Source organism: Podarcis pityusensis, assembly GCF_964106645.2.
Source record: "Podarcis pityusensis genome assembly, chromosome: 14".
In the NCBI taxonomy this organism is placed as follows: domain Eukaryota; kingdom Metazoa; phylum Chordata; class Lepidosauria; order Squamata; family Lacertidae; genus Podarcis; species Podarcis pityusensis.
The window spans coordinates 19,588,963-19,612,440 of NC_138039.1; the positions used below are offsets into that span (position 1 = coordinate 19,588,963).

General features: G+C 45.0%; 1 protein-coding gene across 2 annotated transcripts in view; it reads right to left on the bottom strand.

The window, feature by feature from the left end:
- The window catches only part of PPL (periplakin), a 51,025-nt gene that overhangs the window by 12,052 nt on the left and 15,495 nt on the right, over nt 1-23,478 (bottom strand). For both annotated transcript variants that reach the window (XM_080981909.1, XM_080981908.1), the window contains exons 2-11: nt 13,544-13,643; nt 11,687-11,841; nt 10,758-10,878; nt 7,974-8,099; nt 6,803-6,844; nt 5,782-5,943; nt 4,355-4,462; nt 4,110-4,205; nt 828-950; nt 525-671 (exon numbers count right to left, since the gene is read on the bottom strand). In XM_080981909.1, the coding sequence (XP_080838035.1) occupies nt 525-671; nt 828-950; nt 4,110-4,205; nt 4,355-4,462; nt 5,782-5,943; nt 6,803-6,844; nt 7,974-8,099; nt 10,758-10,878; nt 11,687-11,841; nt 13,544-13,643 (1,180 nt within the window). The remainder of the gene's footprint in view (nt 1-524; nt 672-827; nt 951-4,109; nt 4,206-4,354; nt 4,463-5,781; nt 5,944-6,802; nt 6,845-7,973; nt 8,100-10,757; nt 10,879-11,686; nt 11,842-13,543; nt 13,644-23,478) is intronic.

Sequence of the window (23,478 nt, forward strand, 5' to 3'; positions counted from 1 at the left end):
CCTATAGATCAAATATAGCCCACCAGACCTCCTAATTTGGCCAGGTCCACCTGCTCCACACCTGACTTATAACTTCAGGTAGATGTTGATGTGGCTTCAAATAAACAACCAGGAACTTAAAGTGAGCTTTTGGCTGTTCCTTTGCTGGAGCAAGGATCGTTTCCCCCATGAATGACAGTGGGAAGGAAAGTCCACTTTACTCCAATAGTATTGAACAATTTCCATTGAAAATGCTGCTAAAATGGAGCTCTGCCCCCCCCCCCCTGTTTTAGCAGCAGTCTCAATACCATACTGGAAGATTTTCCCCAACAGACACACATTTAGAGAACCGCATTGCAAAATTCAGAGAAGTATGAATTTCAAAGGATACTGACATTTCAGTTGGGTAATTGTTTCAGAAAATGCAAGCCAGGTGTGGTCTCATTCAAATGTGTACCCAAGTATATCCCCTACCCTACCTGAATTTACCAGGCAGATCTTTTGCCCGTTGCGTCATCCTGTGAAGGGGAAACATTGCTTCTTACCCGCTCACTTTCATAGTCACAAAGCGCTTCCACTGGGATGGGCTTAAGCGGGGTCTCCCGGCGGAACTTCAGAGGGAGCACCTGCTGGCTGCGCTTCTGCAGGGACTTCACCACATCATCATACTTGTCCAAGGCCTTCTCCTGGTCCTGGTGAAGACAAGGCAAAATCCTGATGCACCAGGGAAGAGACGATCAAGGCAGACAATGGGATATGGACAAAGTTGTGCTGGCCAAAAGCAGAGGGGCAGGGCCATAGCTCAGTGTGATGTGCAGCTGCAGTCAACTCTCACACTCAATACTTGCCTCCAGCTCCCTCAGCAAAGATTCAATCTGGTATCGATCTTTGAAATCCGGGCTGTATTTCTGGTCCAGGTCTGTGTCCACTTTCCTGAGAAGGTCCTGGGCATCCTTAGCATCTTTTTGGAACTGTTTGGGGTGGGAAGCAACTCAAAAAAGTCAAGGGATCCTCTTTGAGACAGAAAAACAATGTACTGCACCCTCACAACATGACTGTCACAAAGGGGTGTGGACACTTTCCCCTCCCCCTCTCCCTGCAAGGCAATAATTCACTTGTTGGTAGAGTGGAGGAGAAGGAGGAGAAGCTACAGGCCCTGGCATGGGGGGTTCTAGAGAAATGAAATACTATTCTCTCTTCCACATCAGGGATGGGAGCCTGTGGTCCTCCAGATATTGCTGGATTACACCTCATGTCTTCCCTGACCATCCGCCATGTTAGCTGGGGCTTATGGGAGTTGGTTCCAGCCCTATCTTAAACAAAATAGATTCAGGGATGACTGAATCTATCAATTTTGGTCCTCTATCTCTTTTTTCCAACCTTAAATTTAGTTCCCTGGATTTCTGCAGCTATTTGTGATTTTTTTAAAAAAACAACAACGTGAGCATTTTAGTGTGAATTTTTCCTAATCAACACATTTCCGTATACAATTTTGACAAATGTACATATTTTTGCAAGGCAATTTCTCCAATATAATGCATTTTTGCATTTGTTCTTTCTCTAACAGGTGCAGTTTTAAGCACACTTTTCTGTAATCTATGCATTTTTGAACACACTGGTTGGTAGGAACCACACTGCAAAATTCAGAGAACTGCGACATTGAAGGAAATCCAGTTTGTGTATTCAGGAACTGTGAATTAAAATGCAAACCTAAATTTTCCCCCATCCCTTCTGCCACCCTTCCCCACCCTCCCCATATTCATTTTATGAAGGGTTGTTTCAATTGTTTATGATTGTCTGGTGTTTATTTTATGATTGGAAACTGCCCTGGGATCTGAATGTATATGTTGAATGTCAGCCTACAAACAACAAACAAAATGAGTTTGGGACAGGTAGGTTCAGGCTGCATCAGCAATGGCATCACCACTGTTTGTGCTTTGTTTCTTTTAGGGTTTGGGGATTTATGTACTTTAAAAAACAGGAAGTGGGTGAAAACCTGCAAAAGAGGACAAGCTTTTCTCCCACCTCTGTGAAAAGGACCAATCTATCCCAATGTATCCCAATCACCCCTTCAGTGCAACTATTAAAGAGACTGTTGTCCCTTTCATCTGGTCACATAGGAACATAAGAGAAAGGAAGCTGTCTTGTACAACATCGAACCTTTGTCCATCTAGCTCAGTATTGTCTACACTGACCTGTCCAGGATTTCGGGCAGCGTTCTATCCCAGCCCTACCTGCAGAAGGTGCTCTGCCACTATGCTATAGTTCTCTGCCACTATGCTATAGTCTTTCGCACCCTAAAGACAAAAGTGGGAGCCTGCATAGGGGTGTTTTAAAGGACCCCCCACACAGTTGTGTGTGGGCCTCTTGCCTAAAATTCAAGTAGTCAAAAACTACTACTCCTACTACAGTCAACCAGAGAAAAATGAAGGGCAGCAAAATATTACCTGCTAACTAGGGAAATCTCCAAGCAAAGAGACATGCCTGCTTTTGCCCCAAGGACAATCGGAGCACAGAATCTGGGAGCCTCTGCCTTTCTGAGCCACCTGCAGAAGGCAGATGCCTGCTTGATCAGTAACACCTGACAGCAAAGAGGTTCAGGAAAGAGTGACGAAGGGGGGTAAAACAGGTCGGGCAAGATTGTTTTCTCACCAGCTCCTTCGGCTGTTTCCCATACAAGCAAGCATTGCAGCACACAACGTGGGTACCTCCTTGCTTAACACGAAGCTGTGCTAGACAAACTGTCTGGCAGGACAGCTTGCTATTTGATTATCAGGAAAGCCACCTCCCTGCTGTCCTCCCCTGCAAATGACAACATCTGACTCACTTGCTCAGAACAAATCCCTGGGCTCAGAAGTGTGTGCCCTTTGCACCAGGCCCTGGGTGGTGGATCTCAGGGTTTGTGGGGTGGGGAAAACAAAGCATATCCTTCAAGGCTGAAATCTGCCCACAGCTGCTCTATGGGACAACCAGGCCTCTGGGCCTCCAACACTGCCACTAATTTACAGCCACCCATCTCATCGCTCCCTTAGTGCTGCCATGCTGGTGGAAGCAGAGACACAATGGAGCATGTTTGGGGAAATCTCAAGGATTGTAGAAATACCCCCCCCCTTAAAAAAAAACCTTAAATAAGGTTTTGTGAGGTTTGCAAGAAGTTTTGTGAGGAGTATTATTAGAAATATTGTAAAAATGGACAAGGGGGAGGATGGTCTGTTAAGAGATGTAAAGGCAATATAAAGTTAAGAAATGCATAAGAAGTGGTTAAAGCGGTGGATCATCAGAGGTGCTGAGGGAAGTCTAAAAAGATTGTATAAGTGATAAGTTTTGTGGTACATTTTATAATTTATATGTTAAAATTAATAAAAAATATTATAAAAAAAAACTTAAGTAAGGTGGGGGAAATTCCTCCCTCCTCTAAAAACACCCCCCCCAACACCCAAGGACTGAGCATGCCCAGTGATCACCAGGGGTCATGGAATGTTGAATATCAGCTGGAAAAGAAAAACAGAAAACTGAGCAAGGGGACAGTTCACAGAAGTGTCGCCCAACCTTTTTGGAGCAGCAGTGGTCACATCTAGAAATATGAGCAAATTTCAGGAGACTACCACAATCAGCCTTCTCTACCCCCCCATTGGAGTTTTTTTCCTTCCTGATCTAAATCATTTAAGTCAACCGCACTCAAGCCAGCCACTGCCAAAAGGTAAAATAAAAGACAACTGGGCCCCTCAAAATGAAGTCTTCACAGGTACCAGGTAAAGCACAAGGGGGCACAACAGTAGGGATACTAGGGATTCTCTTTGGAGTAGATCCACTGTGTTGGATTCAATGCAAGCTCCACTCCGCAATCCCACTGAAATTAACAGGCATGACTGACTCAGGTCCTTCCATGGGTTTACTCCAAGTAAGACTTAGCTGAGTATAGCCCACTGAAATTAATGGACCTAAATTAGTCTTAGATTCTAGCAGGTCTTCTCTGAGTATGACCAACTCCAATTGGGGTTTACAGTATCCTGAAGGAAGTTGGTTGGTTGGTTGAGATCCTGAATGGGAGCCATCTTGCTAGAGGGCAAAGATGCACTGCTGCATTTTCTGACAGCCCCTCCTTCTAAGTGTCCTCAGTGGAAAGGTACCTGGTGATAGTCCTCCATGAACTTGAGGTGACTCTCCTCACAGATAAGCAAGTTGAGGTACTCCTTCCAGTCAGCGTGGACTGCCTCGATGTGAGCCTGCAAGCAAGAGGATAGCAGGTAATGCTCAGTAGGTCACAGAAGGGCGGTGGCAGGGAGACACCTCTCAGGGACCAAGAGAGACTCTGATAGGGGACCAGCTGGGGGTGGAGAAAGGATCTCATGCGCATGACAGCAGCCAAACTCACCTCAATGGGGATCTTCCCAGGGTGACTTTGGGCCAGTAGCTTATTGCCGTCCTCGTGCAGCTTGTTGATCGCTCCCTCTTTTTCTTCCAAATTCCGGTTGATGAAATTCTAAAGGGAGAAGGAAGGAAGCAGAGACGTTACCATCTGATGTCTCGGCGGTCCACAACCCAGTCGGGCAGAGTGGTCTAGGGGGATCCAGCACCCATTACTATTTCCGCAGCAGGGCCCCCGTCTCTAGCATGCTTAGAGGCACTCAGTCAGCATGAAAGGGGAGCTTTTCAGCCTCTATATGCTCCCAACACTAAGCATTGAGGACACTGGAAACACAAGGGGCTTCAGTTTCAACTCAGTTCTCTTATGTACAATGGAACTTCAAGGAAAAGACGGATGTTGGAGCAGTCCAAAGCATTTCCCCATGTACAGGCACAGGAAATTATTAGATTCAGGTGAAAGGCAACACATGGAGATCTGCATTGATGGTTGCAATGCATCCTTGGTTATTATTCTTGCTTAGTCTTTGAAGGTTGTGGCTGTGACTACCATGAAGAGACTGACACTTCTGAATTTCCTACTAACACTATTGCTGTGACTCTCAGCAGGTCAAGGAAACATTGGTTTCAACCCCATTCCACACAGGGCCTTTAGTTGGATCGAGGTCGTTGGAGTTCACAAAGCTTCTCTCCACAGGTTACCTCTTCTGTCTCCTTGCCAGGTTTATTTTCCTTAATTGAATTTATAAATAAATATGGGTGAGAGCCGATGTTCATCGTATTGAGAGGAGACCCATTGAAATTTATGGATCTGCTCTCAGGACGACTTAGTTGGCTGTCACCCAATGTAAGTAACACTTAAAAGAGTTTTGTATCTAACAGTCATACCCAAAGTAGACCCACTGAAGGAAGTGGGTCTAGTCTGAACCTCACGTAGTTGGATACAAACCAGAGTAGCAAAGGCAGGTCCCAATCCTGAGCAGTTTACAGTCTAAAATTATGCAATGCAATTAGCCACAATAATATCACCACCAACACCATTTATCTAACACCTGTGTACACACTACCTTTAAAGCATATGTGAAACACATTCTTTCCCAAAGGATTCTGAGCACTGAGTTTACCCTTCACATATTTACAGTTCTCAGCAACCCTTAACAAACTACGGGGCCCAGACTTTTGTGAGGGGGAAAATGGGCTTTGGATGTGCTTTGAAAGTATAGTATGTACCAAGGGTTTGTGATTTCTTAAGATGTACAGATCAGATTAGTTCATACTGGAATTCACGATGATTACCACCTCCTTTAATATATTTCTGCCCTTCAGCTTTGATTCAGGCTGAATAATTCAGATCCAAATGCCAGAATGCGTTTTCCACACAGATCTCAAAGTCAAACTGCCTCCTGAGGGGGGATAAGCTCTGGGGAGAAAATGTACCTCGTACTGGCGCCGGCGGCTTGGGTAGTCGAGGTTACGGTCACTCCAGTCAAACTGCATCCTGTCTTTGGCCTGCTGATCTAGCCAGTAGAGCTTGTTGGTGCAGCGCTGCATGTAATCCTGGAGCGAGTTCAAATCCTGCTGCCTCTGTTGGGATCCTGACTGCAAGGAGAGAGGGAGTTTTGCCAACCGTCAAGGCTTGGAGATTGGGAGTCACAGAGAGCAACTCGAGAGAGGGCTAAGTCTACTGTGAAATACATGACTTGTGCACTCCTTTTCTCCTGGTGTCAAGATTCTAGACCACATTGAGCTGGGAATCGGAGGGGCAGGGAAGGAATAGCAGTCAAAGTATCGTGTGCACTTTGACCAAGCTCTGATCAAAGTAAGGAACAACAGAGAGCACACTCAGGGTATGACTCAAAGGGCCCTTAAATACTTATTGACGCTGATCAAGGCTTCATGTGCTGAGATACAGTTTAGGCGGGTGTTGTTGGGGGGGTTGCTATTGATATTATTTTGTGCATCTTTATTTTTATATCTTATGATTTATGTGGACATTTTCATTTTGGTTGTGTACTTTTCGATGTTTTATTGTTTATGAGTACTTTAGTTATGTTTATAATTACGTAATTTTTTTCATATTGGTAAGTCGCCTTGAGTATGTTTTGAAATATGGAAAGGTGGCACGTATGCAGGTATCCTCCTCAGCGTTGTCTTAATTCAGATGGGGCATAGCATGTCAACCAAGGTCTCAGCCACACCACACATGTAAATCATATGGCTTCCTCCAAAGAGTCCTGGGAACTGTAGTTCACAAGCCTCACAGAGCTACAGTTCCCAGCACTCTTAACAAACCAAAGTTCTCATGATTCTCTGGGGGAAACTGTGTACATTAAATATGTTCTGTATATGGTATGAACGGGACCCAAGAGTCTCCTCACATCACCTCTGAGCTGCTTGGATGTACCAAAGATAGTCCCTGATCTTTTGAGGACGGAAAATAAAAAGAACAAGGTCTTACCAGCAGTTTCTGATATTTCACCTGGAGCCCACTCATATATTCCTGGAAACAAACAAAGAGAAGATGAACAAAAGACAGGACAAGGCCCCCCAAAGAGGGTGTTACCACACTTCCCAAAGCAAACACACTTGCTACGTGCATGCAGCTTTTAATCAAATGATCAATCGATCACTGGGGAAGAGGTGATTTGCATCCCCCAAGAGGGTACTGGGTTCTGTCTAACTCCTTTCTTTTTCTTTTTGCTCTTCTTGCCAAAATCAGTGAGTCTTTGGGAAGGGCAGGGGGGAAATATGATGGGGGGAGCAGGTGAAGCCTTTGTGCTGGGGGTTAGCTACCCCAATTTGTGCATTTGATTTTTATACTATCCTTCCTCCAGTGATCCTATACCAAGGAAATCCTCTCCTTTCTCATCTGGTTATCTAACCACTACAACACATGGTCTTGGTTGGTGTGTTTATGTGTTTGCTGTGGGAGACGGTTATAACACACGGCAAAAGTATTTTGTTGAGTATTTATTTATTGGATTTGTATCCACCCTTCCTCCCGAAAGTGCCCAGAGCAGCCAGCACATAAGCTTTATCTTAAGCATTCTAAAAGTTAAAACATTATAAAAACAGATTCAGTAAACAGTAAATACAAATGTTTTCAAATACTTCCTGAAAATTAATAATAGTGAGACAGACACACCTCACTAGGGAAGGCATTCCACAAATGGGGAACCACCACTGAAAAGGCCCAACCGGGCAGCCCCTCGTGGTGGCAGCCCCAACAAATAACCTCTCTCATTCAAAGAGTAAAGCTTATAGAGTCTCTCATTTAAAGACTATGTAGGCTGTGGAGAAGAAAGGAGAGGAGCTAGAGTTAGGTAGGACAAAGTAACATCTGCAACACTTACTCAAACCCGCTACACAAGGTGGTGTTGGCCCTTGAACTATGTTTGAATCACTTTTTGAGAGATCCCTGAAGCTCCTGAACCTTTAGCTGGGGTACATCGGGCAGAAATCCAACAGGTTCAGCTTTCCTCACCATCGAAGCCCCTGTGACGGGGAAAAGCTCCACCAGTTGGATTTCTCCTGTCACTGGTTAAAGGCACAGGAACTGTGTAAAACCAATTCTGTCCCCTCCCCTCCTCCCGAAGAGCTGCAAAGCAGGCATTAGAAGCACATGATACCTTGTCACCCTCCTTGCTGATGTGCGGTCCGATAGCCATCACTTCATTATGGAAGATGTTGTGCTCCTCCACCTGACCGTTGACTGATGGCAAGTCAGTGCCGAAGCCCTTGCTGTTCAGTATTTCCTAGTGGTAAAAGAAAAGGGGGAGGTTCCGGTCTTTCCGCCAAACTCCTGGCAAACAAAGCAGGCCAAGAACATAGCAGCACAGGAGGCTGCCTTATACAGAGTCAACCCATCAGCCTGTTTAGCTTAGTATTGTCCACAGCCAATGTTCTGCAGCCTTGGATTCCCCAGGTGTTGTTGCACTACACCTCTCATCATCCCTGACCATTAGCTAAGCTGGCTGGGGCTGATGGAAGTTGTAGTCCAACAATGCCTGGGAACCGAAGGCTGAATACTCATCTACACCAGCATGCAGACAGTTCTGTGCCAAAAATTCCTCCTGCATTTTTAAAAACATTCCTCATCAGAAATTGCACTTGGAAATTATCAAAGAGGACAGGGAAATCCTTATGGGTGGGATGTAGGGATTTTGTGGCATTTGCCTTATTTTTGAGATGGCAGGTGGATGCTGTTGAGCACCCTTTCTGTTGTTCTACAAACCATGTCTCTAGCAGTCTGCATTCTGCAGCCTTCCTGGGTGCCCACATTTCAATAAAGGTCATTTAATTAAACCATGTTCAATTAAAGGGAAGACAGGTAACTCTTCCCATAGGTTGTTTTTTCTTATTCTTCTTTTTCAAAACAGCAAGCACGGGCAGCCAGAGAGTTTGCAGTGCACTAGAGAAATGTTTATAGGGAAGGAAACAGAGACACCACCCTTGGCTACCTTGCAAATGAAAATGCGAGAGTCTTGGGAACGAGGCAACAAATCACCAACCCCTTTTGGCGGGGCCTCAAATGTCTGAGAACCTGGAGGACAGATTTCAATGCCGCGCTACCTCCAGATGTCCCAGTGATGGCTGGGGCTGATGGGAGCTGCCATACAAAACATCTGGAGGGCACCAGGTTGGGGACAGCTGGTCTACACTGATTTGGCATGCACTACAAAATTCAGTGCAGTGCAACTTCCGAAAAATGGCTGCTTTTTAGCTTGCATCTTGTTTGGGAAAGACGGTTGACCTTTTAATGCAAACTGAACTGAATGTGTCTCCCGTCCCTAGATGCAAATATCTAGATTGCTGTTGCTGCTGTCTTTCCCTTCCTCCAAAACAAAACTGCCCTGTTTTAAGCCCACTTGTTGCAATTTTACACAGGATGGCGCTCAGCCAAGATGCAGAAGGCATCCTGTGATGCTGGATAGCCGTGCCCTGCCCCTGGCAAAGGGAGGGAAGCTCCCGCCAGGCAGCCCAGAGACAGAACTGCAAAGCTAGCAGAACCTGGGCTGCTGCACAAAGCCTCTCATTAAGCCAAAAGCTAGGGGGCATCTCCAGCCAGCAGCCAGGGAGGATTTGGGGGGGATTTGCAACTGGAAGCTGACAAAGCAACTGGAAGAGGAGCAAAAATCAACAGCGGGGAAGAGATCTGGCAGCCTAAAGCTCCTATCTCTCTACCCCGTTTTGTGAGCTGATTAACAGTGCCCAGGCACCTGACGAGTGGGGCGGGGGCAGGACTTTCATTCAAGACAACTGACACTGCGTGAGCTTTTCAGTACATTCATGGCTGGAGTAGGGGTTGATGGAGACAGGTCCATCCAGATGAATGGGGGGCTGCCCCACCAACCTCAGTCTGCCCTCAGCCAGCCCCCACCTGTTTACCTACCTCCTTAATTACCAGTCCAGGTGACAACACATCCTCCTCCTTAGTTTTAGTGTTAACCCTTGCAGAACTCAGCAGGGAGGAGGATGGGGCATTTGCTCTGTCTGTCATTGGCTCTGGCTCCGCCTGTTATTTCTTCTGGCTCCACCTACTCTTGGGCTACCTGCCAGCCTACAGGTGGAAGGTACTATTTCTGAATGCCCACCCCATACAAATAAGGGAGCTTCATCCCAGTGGTGGAAGTACTGTAGCTATTTTTAACTTTAATATATGGAATTGTTTTAAATTGGTTTATATATACGGAGCTGTTCTTAATGGGGGTCCCCCCCCCCACTTTTATTGTTTTCTGATTGTAACTGTTTTATTTGTTTTATAATTGCGTATTTTACTGTTGTAGCCCATTCTGGGACATTGTGGTTGAGATAGGAAATCTAAATAATATATACGGAAACTAGGCAAAGCTTATAGTTCATGGATTACGTTAATGTGCACTTTTTAAAATGTGCAATTAGCAGTTAAAGGGAAGTCTGAGACGTATTGGGGTTGCAGAGGGTGGGGAGGGAGAAAATGGAAGGTCTGCAAACAACTGTTTGGGGTGAGGGGGTGGTCTTTTGGAAGGTATGCTGGAGGATGAGCTAAATTCTCCCTCTCCCCACCACTGGTCCAAAATGCTGCTCTGGCTTCAACTTACACCCCCCACCCCAACTTACCTACCAAAACAAACAAATATCCCCCATGCAAGTTACCTGGATTCAGGCAATTAACGTCATGTTTAGTTAAGGCCCAGAATGGTTTTAAAAAGGCTCTTTGGCAAACAGAAATCTAGCACAACAGGGAGAAAAGTTCAAGCCCAGCTCTCTCTCTCTCTACTGCACTACATTTCTAGTTCCAGGGAGATGTGCAGGAGAACTCCATTTAGTGCTGCGCTGGATGCCCCCAAAGTCCATATTTTGGAAGAAATGGCTCCAATCTAAAGAAAAAAGAGATCAGATGTTCACTAACTGGATGCAAAGCACCTACTCACCTGCTTCTCTTCAATCACCGTGGTCCAGTTGACTTGAGGTTCAATTTCCTGTGGGGTGAAGTTGTAGATCTGATCATGTTTCACACGCAAGTTGCCCACTCTCTCCTTTAGTTGCCGGATGCTGAAGGAAGGAGAGAGGATACAAGCAATTACTGGTTTCTCTGAACAACGTATAGACGAATCATTCCCCCTCCCCTAACTTCAATACTACTTTCCTCAAAGTGAAACATTTTGGAGACCCCCCCCCCAAAAAAACCCTCCTACCCCACATTGCAAAAATGTCATATCAATTAATTCTGTTTTCCAAGTGTGGATTTTAAGGATCTACACTAATTACTCAGTAACGCACTCTCTCAGCCTAACCTACCTTACAGAGCTGTTGTGAAGATAAATGGGGTGGTAGAAGACCTGACTTGAACTAGCCTAATGTGTTGGTTTGAATATATATCAGACAGATTTGCTCACCCCTAGATGAAAGTTTCAAATCAAGCACCATCCCATATTGCAGTGGGGGGGAGGACCTCTGGCCCATGGGCCTAATTGAGTACCTTAGGCCTCTAAATTTGGCCTGCAAGGCCATTGGGGCAAACTAGACCCACCTGTCCGTCAACTGATGTCATATGATATTAGGTGTGGAGATCTGTTTTCTCCAACCTAAGTGTTAGCTAAGCTTATATTTCATCTTAGTGCTGTGGTGCTCTTTACAAGGCAGCAGGCAGTAGCTTATCTCTGATCTTAGCACTGTAGTCCCACCATGCTAAGAACAGAGATAAGCCTCTGCCTGCTCTCTTGGTTTGAACTTTTCATCACCTGCCAGTGGCCCCACCCATTTGTCAAAATAGCGCACAAAAGGAGGGCCCAACTCTGGATCTAGCACTCTGCCCAGATCCGCTTCCCCACCCCTGCCCTACTGGCTTCCCCAGACTCACTCTTCTGTGATCATATCCCCCTGTGGGTGTTTCATGTGGCGAGCGATGGCAGCATCCCCATCCAGGACATAGAGGAGCTTATCGGATTCTATTAGCTTATCTGCCGTGAGGTCTTGGTACTCAGCAGGTTGACCGGCCTTAAGCTTGTGCAGGTCCTGAGAAAGCGTTTGGAAAGGGAGAGCAGGCTTATATAAACAGCAGAATCAACACAGCGCAAAAAGAAGTATCTCGGGTCCTCTTCCTAACCCCGCAAACCTACAGGGAAGAAGAACTGATCCAGGGATCACTCTAAACAGATCCACCCCACTTCTGTTTTTCACTCACAGCTTTGAGCTGGTTTTCATGGTTTTCATTGTTAAACAGAAGCAGAATCAATAGAGCTGTGAGGTTAGAACATTAAGAGAATGGGACTCCGAATGAAACAGCAGAGTTGGCACCTCCTTCCTTCTAGGTACAGAGGCTGACCAGACCATCAAGAGTGATGACAGGCAGGACCCAAACCAATAACTTCAAGTTACAAGAAAGTTAATTCCAACGAAACATCAGGAAGAACTTTCTGGCGGTAAGTGCTGTTCAACAGCGGAAGGGACTCACTTGGAAGGTGGTGGACTCTTTTTCTTTGCAGGTTTTGAAGCAGAGGTTGGATGGCCATCTTTTGGGGTGCTTTAGTTGAGATTCCTGCATTGCAGAGGGTTGGACTAGATGACCCTTTGGGTCCCTTCTAACTATGACAGCATCCTTCACCATACATCAGGCCAGGAGGCCACTATAGCAGAGCTCCGGCAGAGGAGAATGGTTAGGGACTCAAAAGGAGTAGCCGGGTGAGGTGGGGAGCTGCCACCACACAACACAGATCAGCTGCCAGAGGCTGCTGGCTCACTCTGCCCAATGGCAGAGATGGCTGGTACCCATTGGTACTGGATAGAAAGCAGGAAGCCCAAATAGTCTGTGGAGCCAGAGCCAATGGCAGGCAGAGCCAGCTCATTCTAGTTTTGTCCCCCAACCTCTTCCTCCCTGCTTAGTTCTACAAGGGAACACTGAGACTGAAGAGGAGGAGGGAGCCAATAGCCAAGTCCCAACTCCAAATTGTTTGGAAGAAGGAAGGCAGGCAAATGGGGCTGGCTGAAGGCAGACAAAGGTCGATGGGGCAGCGCTAAGGGACAAATGTCTCCACTGCCTAATGGTAGGACAAGCCCTGCAAAACAATAACCATTGCTAGGTTAGAAAGTAGGAACTAAGCCTATTTTACAATCTGAATTGTATAATTAGAGATGGACATTTGTCACCTTAGGCTGCATTTACATTTAAACTGGTCTGAATTGAAGTTTCACCCAAAAGGAAGCCTAGAAAACGTAGTTTTGTACAGGTTTTGAGAACGCTGTGTTAGAGAATTCCCAGTATCCTTAACAAACTACAGATTTTCTGGAGGACGCCATTTGCTTTAGATGTGTTTTAATTATATGGTGTGGATGTCACCTTATTTGGTTCCCCCAAATGTTCAGAAGCCACATTTTGTTTAATGTTACTTTTTTTCAACCTCTGGTTCTGTGTTTTATACTGATCTTATTTTATTGCTACTTTTCAATTGTATTTTTATCTAAGTTTTCTTGTGTTTGATTCATAGAATCATAAGAGTTGGAAGGGATCCTGAGGGTCATCTAGTCCAGGAATTTCAACACACGGCCCCATCCTATTTGAAACCACACCAGACCCTGCTTAGCTTTGCAAATGTACTAGCAATTTTATTGCTGCACCATTATTGATATGATTCATTTCTATGTAAAACCCTTCTTGATGTTATTTTTTTTAAAAAAATGAAAAGTGGTATATAAGAACGCTGAAATAAAATAAACTCACGTTTTGCATCTTAGAGTCTGCTTCCACAATGTTCTTTTCCACCTGGTCAGCATTTTTCTGCAACTTCTCAATCAGCTCAGACAACTCCTTGCTGGATATGCTGCGAAGAGAGAAAGAGATTTCAAGAAGGATGAAAAAAGCAGATCACAGCCAGCCAGGAGCTCACTCAGGGATATAAGATAGAAGGAGCAAGAGTTTCCCTGTGCATATGCAAAGTGCTTTTACTTCACCACCAAGTAACTGCAGCCAGTTGGCCACAATTTTTGGAATAAGAGGAGGAGGGGATTCCAGGAAGCACTCAGCCCCTAACACCTTACAAAATAAACACTACAAAAAGCAGCAGTTGACTACACTAGTCAGTAAAATCAAAAGAACAGTAGACTACTTCACTGTAGGGTTTGAAGGACTTTTTTCTGGTGAAGATAAATGTTTATAAAGCACTTTGCTTTCATAGCTAGTCTAATTTTTAATCTGCAAAATGCTTTTACAACTTTAACCTTCACCCAAATGAGCACCCTGTGAGGTTGGTTGCAGATAGCACCATTTTAATGCTGGGGGGGAATCAAGGCTAGTAGATAGTGACTTGCCCAAAGCTAAAGATCAAAGCCATGTATGTGTAACACTTGCCAATTTCTTTTTACTGGTCCTGCTTCTGTGCTTTTAAACAGCAACTGGACAGGCATAAATTGTGTGAAACTTATCCCTAGTAGGGAATTAAGAGGTGGGTAAAGTTTAACTCATCCATGACATGCTGCTGTAGGAGCCACAGGAGCTGCCCATGGACAAAAGTTGGCAACTGGCCATTGATGAGTCTTTGGACAAGAGAGGAAGCATTCAGCAATTCAGATGGGTGTCTGCAGTCTAGCAGGTTGTGGTTGATGCTCCACCCATGAAGGCCTCTGGGCACCCAGGAGAGATTAGTGTCTTCTACCCAATGCCACTCAGCCTTGGTCATTCCCCATCAAGTTTCCTAAATTGAAGCCTAGTCATGCAATCTTTGCTTGAGGGCAGTGGAGTCGGAACATCCTCCTTTTGCTGGAAGTGACACTGGCTCCGGTTTGGCAGAGTTGGGGCAAAACAGCAAACTGTAGAGGCAAATCCAAGATGGTGTCAAGCCACAAAGCCAACTGCTGTTGCCTTTATGAAACAGCCTTTACAGGGGTGCCAACTAGAATAAAATATTTGGGCGCAGCAAAAGCAACATGGGAGGCAGCAGTTACAAGTCTCTGCAGCCACAGCAGGCACTGTGATTCTCCAGCGGGTTATCATTATTTATTATTGTTAATTCTTATTTATTGTGATGATTATATGTGGTCAAGATCTGGCCAAACTTCAGGCTTGCAGAAACTACCTTTTTGTTTTTTTACTGGAACCTTGAAGTCCATCAAGTAGAGGAAAGCTCAAAACAGTGGTTTGTGTGAAGGCGGAACCAGGTCCAAAATGGGGCAGAGCCAATGACCTTTTGAACCCCATGAACCATACTCTGAGATGGTCAGTAAATCAGCATGGGAGTTACTACAGATCAGAGATCCTAACAGGGTTAGACAAAGGCTAAGCCTGCCTGCTGTCCTATCATCCCTAATTTGTCTCCTTCAGGAAGCAGACGCTCTCCCCTCTCTCACTTGTCTCAAATTTCAGTCCACTGAGGCTTCCCCCATAGAACTCAGTGGGATTCTTCTGAAAACTAAGTCACCCTTGTTTGCAGAGTCTTCTGGATTAGAGTACTGTTTCTTATAGTTCTGAAACTTGAGGCGCATTCCTGCCTGCCTACCCAGCCACCCCCAAATCCAAATTAGAAGCAGTCTCCCTGCTTACATTGCAAAGGGTTAAAATATGCAAAAGCAGGAATAGCCTTCTGCATGACTCCCTGATAAGAGCACACAGGGACACAACAGGCAACCACCTCTGCAGACAGTGAATGAGTGATTTGGATTCATGGAAATCTTTGGTTGTTTCTCATACCATAATAGCTGCTCCCTCGTGGCAGATAGTTTGGGAATTACTGTGCTAGAGTGATGAAAGCCTGGCACTTGACAGAACCTTTTGGTGACACCTCCCTCCTGCTTATACAGAACTGTTCCTACTAAGCAATTGCCTCTTGACTTGCCAAACTTGTTCTCTCTCCTAGCCAAGCATCCTCTCGGACGGAGGGTGACTCACGGCTCCTCTGACTGACAGTTTTGGACAGGAAACGAGACAGCAGCACAGCATCCGGACAGGAACAACCAGAGATCCTGAACAAGGGGCAAGGTCTAATGAGAGGCTTGTGCACTGGAAGAACTATGCCAGCAGCATTCCTAGGCTTGTGAAAACTGAAGCAGACAACCACAACCAACCAACCAACCAACCAACCCACCCCTCCCCCCCGTTTTCCTAAATGATGCCTTAAGAAACAGAATGCAGCTTTTGCTTGCAAATGATAGGAATGGGTAAATTGGTCAATTCCGATTTCTCTCATTTTCTCCCAACCTTCTTCCGTTCAGTTCCCCATGTTTCCACTACAGTTTGCAAAATTAGGGTGAAAAAGACCCCACGAAAATTCATCAGCGTTAATTGTCCTCTAATTGTCAAGGTATGGTCAAAATCAGCACCACCACCATTTCCCAAATATTCTCCCCCTGTGAAAGTGGGGACCAGGGGGCGGCTGTTTTGGTCTCCCCACCTCCCTGTCTGAGGGCTCTCCCCCCTGCCACCTGATTCTGCATGGATGGTGATGTTTCAGATATACAGTCGTACCTTGGACCCCAAACACACTGGCTCCCGAACAAATCGTCTCCCGAATGATCAAAACCTGGAAGTGAATGTTTCGGTTTTCAAATGCTTTTCGGAAGCTGAACATTTGGCATGGCTTCTGCAGCTGCAGAACACTCCTGCAGCCAATCGGAAGTTGCGCCTTGGTTTTTGAATGGTTCCGGGAGTCAAACGGACTCCCAGAACGCATTCTGTTCGAGAACCAAGGTACGACTGTATAAGGTTTTGCACTCAAAGGATGGGTTTGCTATTAGTAATTGGCTACTGCAGAAAATTATCATGTGCTAGAACCAACTGATATTGCGCTCACAACAGAGCCATCACAACAAACACATGTGGTGAAACGCATGAGCTGAACCTAAGAAGTGCGAAGATCCCAGTTCAGTTCTCACCTTGGCCACAAACTCACAAGGTAGCTCTAAGCAAGCCATTGCCACATCTGAGAAATGTGGCTAATAATAAAGCCACCAAGATTATGAATGTTTGAATTGCTTTGAAATCCACCCACCCCCAATATATATATAGATAGCATAAGTTAGATTAGTTTGTTTGGCATTTTTTATTTCGTTTTTGCAGGTGTATTCTGCAATATGTTATTGATGCAATAACAGTGCATTAGCAGTGAATTTATTCTGAACTGTCCGTTCATCATTCTGCTTGATTCATCGTTCTGTGATGCTTCCCCACTGTTACTGGAAGGAAACACTTGCACTATAGTGCAAGAAAATAAACAGGAACATTTTCAGTGCAAGAAGCTACAGGATTTCAGCAGGGAGTTACTGGGACAGGCACTGATTGTAAACAAAGCAGTATGTCTGCCCTAAAACTTTTGCAGGGGTAAACATTATTTGAAAGCAGGAGCACATATAACTACCCCAATAGCATCATGAGTGCAAATCATCGTGAATACATGGTAAAAAGCACTTCTAGAGGTGCCCTGAGTATTATCATTAGCATCAGAAACTCCTCCAGTATAATAAGGTGCAACAGACTCAGGGAAAATACTCCTACATTGGGTCACAAGAAGTCAATTCACCCAAACTTACAACTGGGGGCAAATGCACTTTTTCTGGTTGGTTTTGGCCTACCGCAGGCTTCACATTCATTCCAGTTGTATTAAACTTCAAGCTTGGTGTCTGTCACTGTAGCTCTGCTCGATCAACAAAGGCATGCCATTCCTGCCAGGCTTCATATACCAGCAGCAAATGAACAGTATTGTGGAAGGGACAATAACCATTCAGTTTGCCTTTCAGACCCTGCCAGGCAGGCAAAATGATACCACTGGACTCTGGTCAGCAGAAGGCTGGAGAAACAAAACCCTCCCTAGCAGCTCCGCTGAGAAGCTGCACGTGCCAAACTGATTTACACAAGTGGGACTTGCAGCTAAATGTTGCAGTGTGACATGCTCCTGTCCAGGGCTCCAGTAGCCATGGATGTTTTTTCAGAGTACTCCATTCCATTCCCCCTCCGGTTTCCCATCACATCCCCATCCATCGCACCAAAGCAAGTTTGGCACCAATTCTCTCATGTGATTTATTCCATGCATGAATGCTGATGTGCTGTGGAAAAAAGGTGCCTTAAAATCAACTCTGCACCACAACCAATGTAGCTTTTATTTTATTTTTATTCTTATTCTTACATTTGCTAGGGAGATACTTTTTTCTTTCCCTTTTTAAGCTGGCATGCTCTTTCTGTTTCTCTCAGAGAGTTTCTCATTTTTCCAATCTTAAATTCAGTTCTCTACATTTCTGTAGCAATTTGCAAAAAACAAATGTATGATTCTATGAATTCTATGCATTCAAGGGAACATTTATCCTAATAAAAACATTTTTGCAAGCAGTTTTCCCTAATATAATGCATTTTTCCATGTTCCTTTCATGAATGCAAACACTTTTATGGACATTCCTCCCTAATACATGCATTTTGGATACGTTCTTGCTTGGAGGACTGCATTACAAAATTCAGAGGTGAATGAATTTCAAAATAGCACTGTGTTTTGCATTATGGTTCAAGAAGTGCAAATTAGTTAGTTTCTAATTTAAATGGAAGCAAAGCTGAATTTCCACCATTACCACACCATACTCTGCAAGAACTCTGGAGATTGCAGTTTTTGTTGCAGGTGTGAGAGCCTTAGACTCTTCACATAATTATTGTTACTGCAATTACTTGGCTATGATGAAAGTTAAACCGGTTTGATAATAGTAGTTCAGAGTTGCAGTGGGGAAACACCCAGGACCTCATCCACTATGGAATGAGATTTTAGATGTGAAATATGAGGGTTTTTTAAAAAAATAAAAAATAAAAATCTTACCCTGTTGCAAATAGGACATTATTGTTCCTGGTTATTCTTATTTCCTGAACCTAACTTGTTATCACACCCATTAAAAATATGCAGCCAGTATTACTGGAATGGTCTTCAAAACAGAGATCTGCATTCATGCTAACAACCAGAAAATGACTAAAGGTAAAGGTAAAGGTACCCCTGCCCGTACGGGCCAGTCTTGACAGACACTAGGGTTGTGCACTCATCTCACTCTAGAGGCTGGGAGCCAGCGCTGTCCGCAGACACTTCCGGGTCACGTGGCCAGTGTGACAAGCTGCATCTGGCGAGCCAGCGCAGCACACAGAACGCCGTTTACCTTCCCGCTATAAAGCGGTACCTATTTATCTACTTGCACTTAGGGGTGCTTTCGAACTGCTAGGTGGGCAGGAGCTGGGACCAAACGACGGGAGCTCACCCCGCCGCGGGGATTCGAACCGCCGACCATACGATCAGCAAGTCCTAGGCGCTGAGGCTTTTACCCACAGCGCCACCCGCGTCCCAGCCTAGAAAATGACTACCACAATCTTATTGTTCACCCCAGTTCTAAACTCATTTACTTGACATTTAAGCCTATGGTATTAGTCAATTTTATTTCTAAGGATCTTGAAGAACTCCCCTACATTTGGAGGCTTTTAATTAAGGGGGGAAAGTGAGTAAGAGGAGACATGATAGAGGTGTATTGTGTGGAAGATCCAGGATAAAATGAAGTAATCCACACAGCATATTGTTAAATCAGATTTAGTGATAGCCACCCCCTTGGATATCCCAATGACCGTGTTCTTCTTCCACTGTTGCAGGCAGTATGCCTCTGAATTACCAGTTGCTGAGAATCTCAAATAGGGACTGTGCTCTTCTGATCAAATCCTGCTCACGGACTTCCCATAGGGACACCTGCTTGGCCACTGTGAGAACAAAATGCTAGACTAGATGAGCCTTTGGCAGGGCTTTCCTTCAGTGACTTCAGGGTTTCAACACAAGTTGGCAAAGACTACAGAGGAAGCTTTATCAACCTGCCTAAGGAGTCAGGGGAGTGCCTGATTTCAAGACTGCTATAAAAATACAATAAAGGAACTTGGTGGGTCTGTGGTTGCAGGAGCAGGGACCAGGTGTAAAACTCCTAAGACAGTCATCCTCAGATTCAGAGCTTCAGGGTGAGCTCTCTCTCTCTCTCTCTCTCTCTCTCTCTCTCTCTCTCTCTGCACCTGGTCAGAGGCACTGGCGAACGCAAGCCCACATTAAACTCTGAGTAAAGACATCGACATGAACTACTAATGGAAGGCAGATGTAGTGTGGAGCCATTCAAGAGAACAGATGGTACTAGTATCCATTTGGCTGAGATTGGTTTTCTTTTTCATTAAACACTGTGGCTTAGCTATTCTTGGAGGGGGTCAAAGGACCTGTTTATTTACTGGAAGGACACCCTGGGCCTCCCTCTGTTGTGCCAGGGCATGGGTGGAGCAGCAGGAGGTTCTTTTGCCAAAGAATCCTGGAGGCTCTTCGGGACAAATTACTCACCCTTCTGCACTAGAAACTGCTTACCATCATTATTATTATTACAGTGGTACCTCGGGTTACAGACGCTTCAGGTTACAGACACTTCAGGTTACAGACTCTGCTAACCCAGAAATAGTACCTCGGGTTAAGAACTTTGCTTCAGGATAAAAACAGAAATTGCGTGGCGGAGGCAGCGGGAGGCCCCATTAGCTAAAGTGGTACCTCAGGTTAAGAACAGTTTCAGGTTAAGAATGGACCTCCAGAACGAATTAAGTTCTTAACCCGAGGTACCACTGTATTCATTATTTATTGAATTTATATACCACCCTATACCCGGAGGTCTCATGTACAAGCACTTTGCAAAAGACTTTGCCATCTTTGCTCTTTTGTTTTGTGTATACCTCACTGAAGTTTAGTGAAGATTTGACAACCCTAAAAAGTATCTATTTTACAAACATGGAACACTAAGGCTGTGGGTTAGTGACTCTAGCAAGATATGCATATATTAAAAAAATGAGAGCATGTGATGTTAAAAGCACACATTCTCGTTGCAGTAGACACCCCCCTTTTTCTTTAATTGGTGCCATATGCTCTCTTTTCTTGCACCCTTAAAAATTGTGACTTCAGGACCACATGGGTTTTCCCTCCTCACAATCGCTGCCACTTGTTGCACGTAAACAGACCATTTGCTTTTCCCACCCTGGCTGTTCCCCTCAGGTGCACCCAGGGGCAGGCAAATCTGTCAATGTTGGTTTCTCTCTGTTTTTTGTTCTTCCAGTCTTCAGCTCGGTTCAGATGAATTTTCATGGGGAATTTTAAAAAATGCAAACATGCTGAACTTAAGATTGGAAAAACAAGAAACCGAGAGAAACCCAAAATGACAGATTTGCTCAATTATACTTGCACAACTCTATGGACAATTTCATCTGCAGTCCTCAGCTGACACAAAGTAGTGTAGCTGAACAAAAGAACAAAATTGGACAATTTCTGCCCGTTGTGGATTTCACTCATCAAGAAAGCTCCAGAGAATCCCTTCACTTGTTTGCTCTGTGTGAGATCTTGGCCTTCTGAACTTAGCATGACCATCTATCTTCTCCCCCTCCCTCCTCTCTCTCTCTCTCACACACACACAAAATGCAGAACAATGAATGAAATTCAGGGGAACCCCCACTTATGTGGGGTTTCTGTTCTCAGCTACTGCACTGGAACCCTCCCCACCCCATTCTGCCCCTGCCCCACCTCCTTTTGGTGCTGAAAACATTGTGCACATCAGAGGGAGTGTGCATGCTGATCATGCGCAGGTGGGGAGATGCCTGTACAATAACATTGATCACACTTCCATTCTATTTTCAAGCATCATATCCAAGAATTTTTGTCTTATTCTGTTCACACCAGTTTGCCTGCAATCTTGTGTGGGTAAGCCCCACTGAATTCAATGGGGCTTACTTCTGACTCCGAGTAGACACACATAGGATTTTGCACTGTCATTCAACCTACCTAGTCCAGGTAGATAAGCATTCATAAAGACTGTCTGGTTAATAATTGACTGCTTCCCGATATCTCCATCCCATTTAAGAACAAAAATATGACAACGGAAAGGCTTTGTGGGGGAAAGCCCAGCTTATCAGCATCTTCAGATGTCAGTGAGCACATGTCAAGATTAGCTCCAAAGAAACAGGAGAAAATGGATTTCCCATTGAGTGCTTGATTCACTAACAGTGAACAGCTGTAGAGACAGTTCCCAGAATTTTCTACCATGAGAGTTTCAAAGAAACCCCCATTTCAGTACTGCAGCTCTTGGTGACACCCTGCCTGCTCCTTGAGGAAAGAAGAAAGTGGGTGAGAAAAATGCAAAAGTCCTTGCAGGTATGTCTTAGCACCTAGGACCAGGTAGGAATGGCATCAGAAGAACAAAGTGGAATTGAGGGGGTGTCAACTCAAGGCACATTCCAAACATAGCAAACCTTCAGGCTGCAGGCATTTGCCTGCCAAAACACACACACGACCAAAACAGGAAACCTGAACACCTGAACATCAAACTGCAAAGTGCTAAGCAAAAGGATTCTTAGCAACTGGGAAGCCAAAAGAAAACCAGCTTCTGTTTCTCTCCGTTTCTCGTTTTCCCAATATTAAGTTCAGTTCTCCCCATTTCCACACTGGCGCAGACTGCTTGAACTTGTCTGAACGAGGCATAAGCTTACTACAGGTAGTCTGGGTAGGGGGATGTGTGGAACCCAGAGACAGTTTGCCAACCCTGGTTCCCCCGCCCACTAGCCCTTTCCCTTCAGGGCCAGATCAACAGACATGGGTCCCTCTTCTCTGATCTCATTATTCACCTCCATGCCTCACCCACACAGAGAAACATATATTTTGAGGCAGAAAATCCCAATTGCTCCCACAGTTCTCAGTTACTCATTTATGCCTTTAAAGGCCTAAACGGCCTCGGTCCTGTATACCTGAAGGAGAGTCTCCACCCCCATCGTTCAGCCTGGACACTGAGATCCAGCGCCGAGGGCCTTCTGGCGGTTCCCTCATTGCAAGACGTGAGGTTACAGGGAACCAGACAGAGGGCCTTCTCGGTAGTGGCGCCTGCCCTGTGGAACGCCCTCCCTTCAGATGTGAAGGAAATAAGCATCTATCTTATCTTTAAAAGACATCTGAAGGCTGTATTGCTGTATTGTTTTTAACACTCGATTGGGAGCCGCCCAGAGTGGCTGAGGAAACTCAGCCAGATGGGCGGGGTATAAATATTAAATTTATTATTATTATTATTATTATTATTATTATTATTATTATTATATTATGCATTATATGCATTGATATTTCACGCTGCTCATAGTTAATCTATGGGACTCACTTCCACAGGAGGCAGTGATGGGCACCAACTTGGATGGCTTTAAAAGAGAAGTGGACATGTTCATGGAGGAGAGGGCTATCAGTGGCTACTAGTCATGATGACTATACCACCAGGTTAAAAAGCAGAAATACTTCTGAATACCAGTTGCTGGAAACCACAGGAGAGGCGAGGGCTTTTGTGCTCAAATCCTGCTTGCGGGTTTCCCACAGGAATCTGGCTGGCCCTTGTGAGAACAGTGGACCAGATGAGCCATTGGCCTGATCCAGAAGGCTCCTCTTATGTTCTTTGAGTCTACTCTTCACCATGCAGTCCCAGGATGGGTTACATCCAGCTAGGGATGTCAGAGAATTCTGACAAAAATGGAAAAGGAAGCAGATATGGCTACGTTTCTTTTGTTCACTGTGGTCAGGAACAGAAACTAGTCAAGCGAAAGCAATTGGTATCTGTTCACATTGTATTTGCTTGTTTAAGTCTGCAAATGACAAGTAATTAATGACTTTTTTTTTTTTT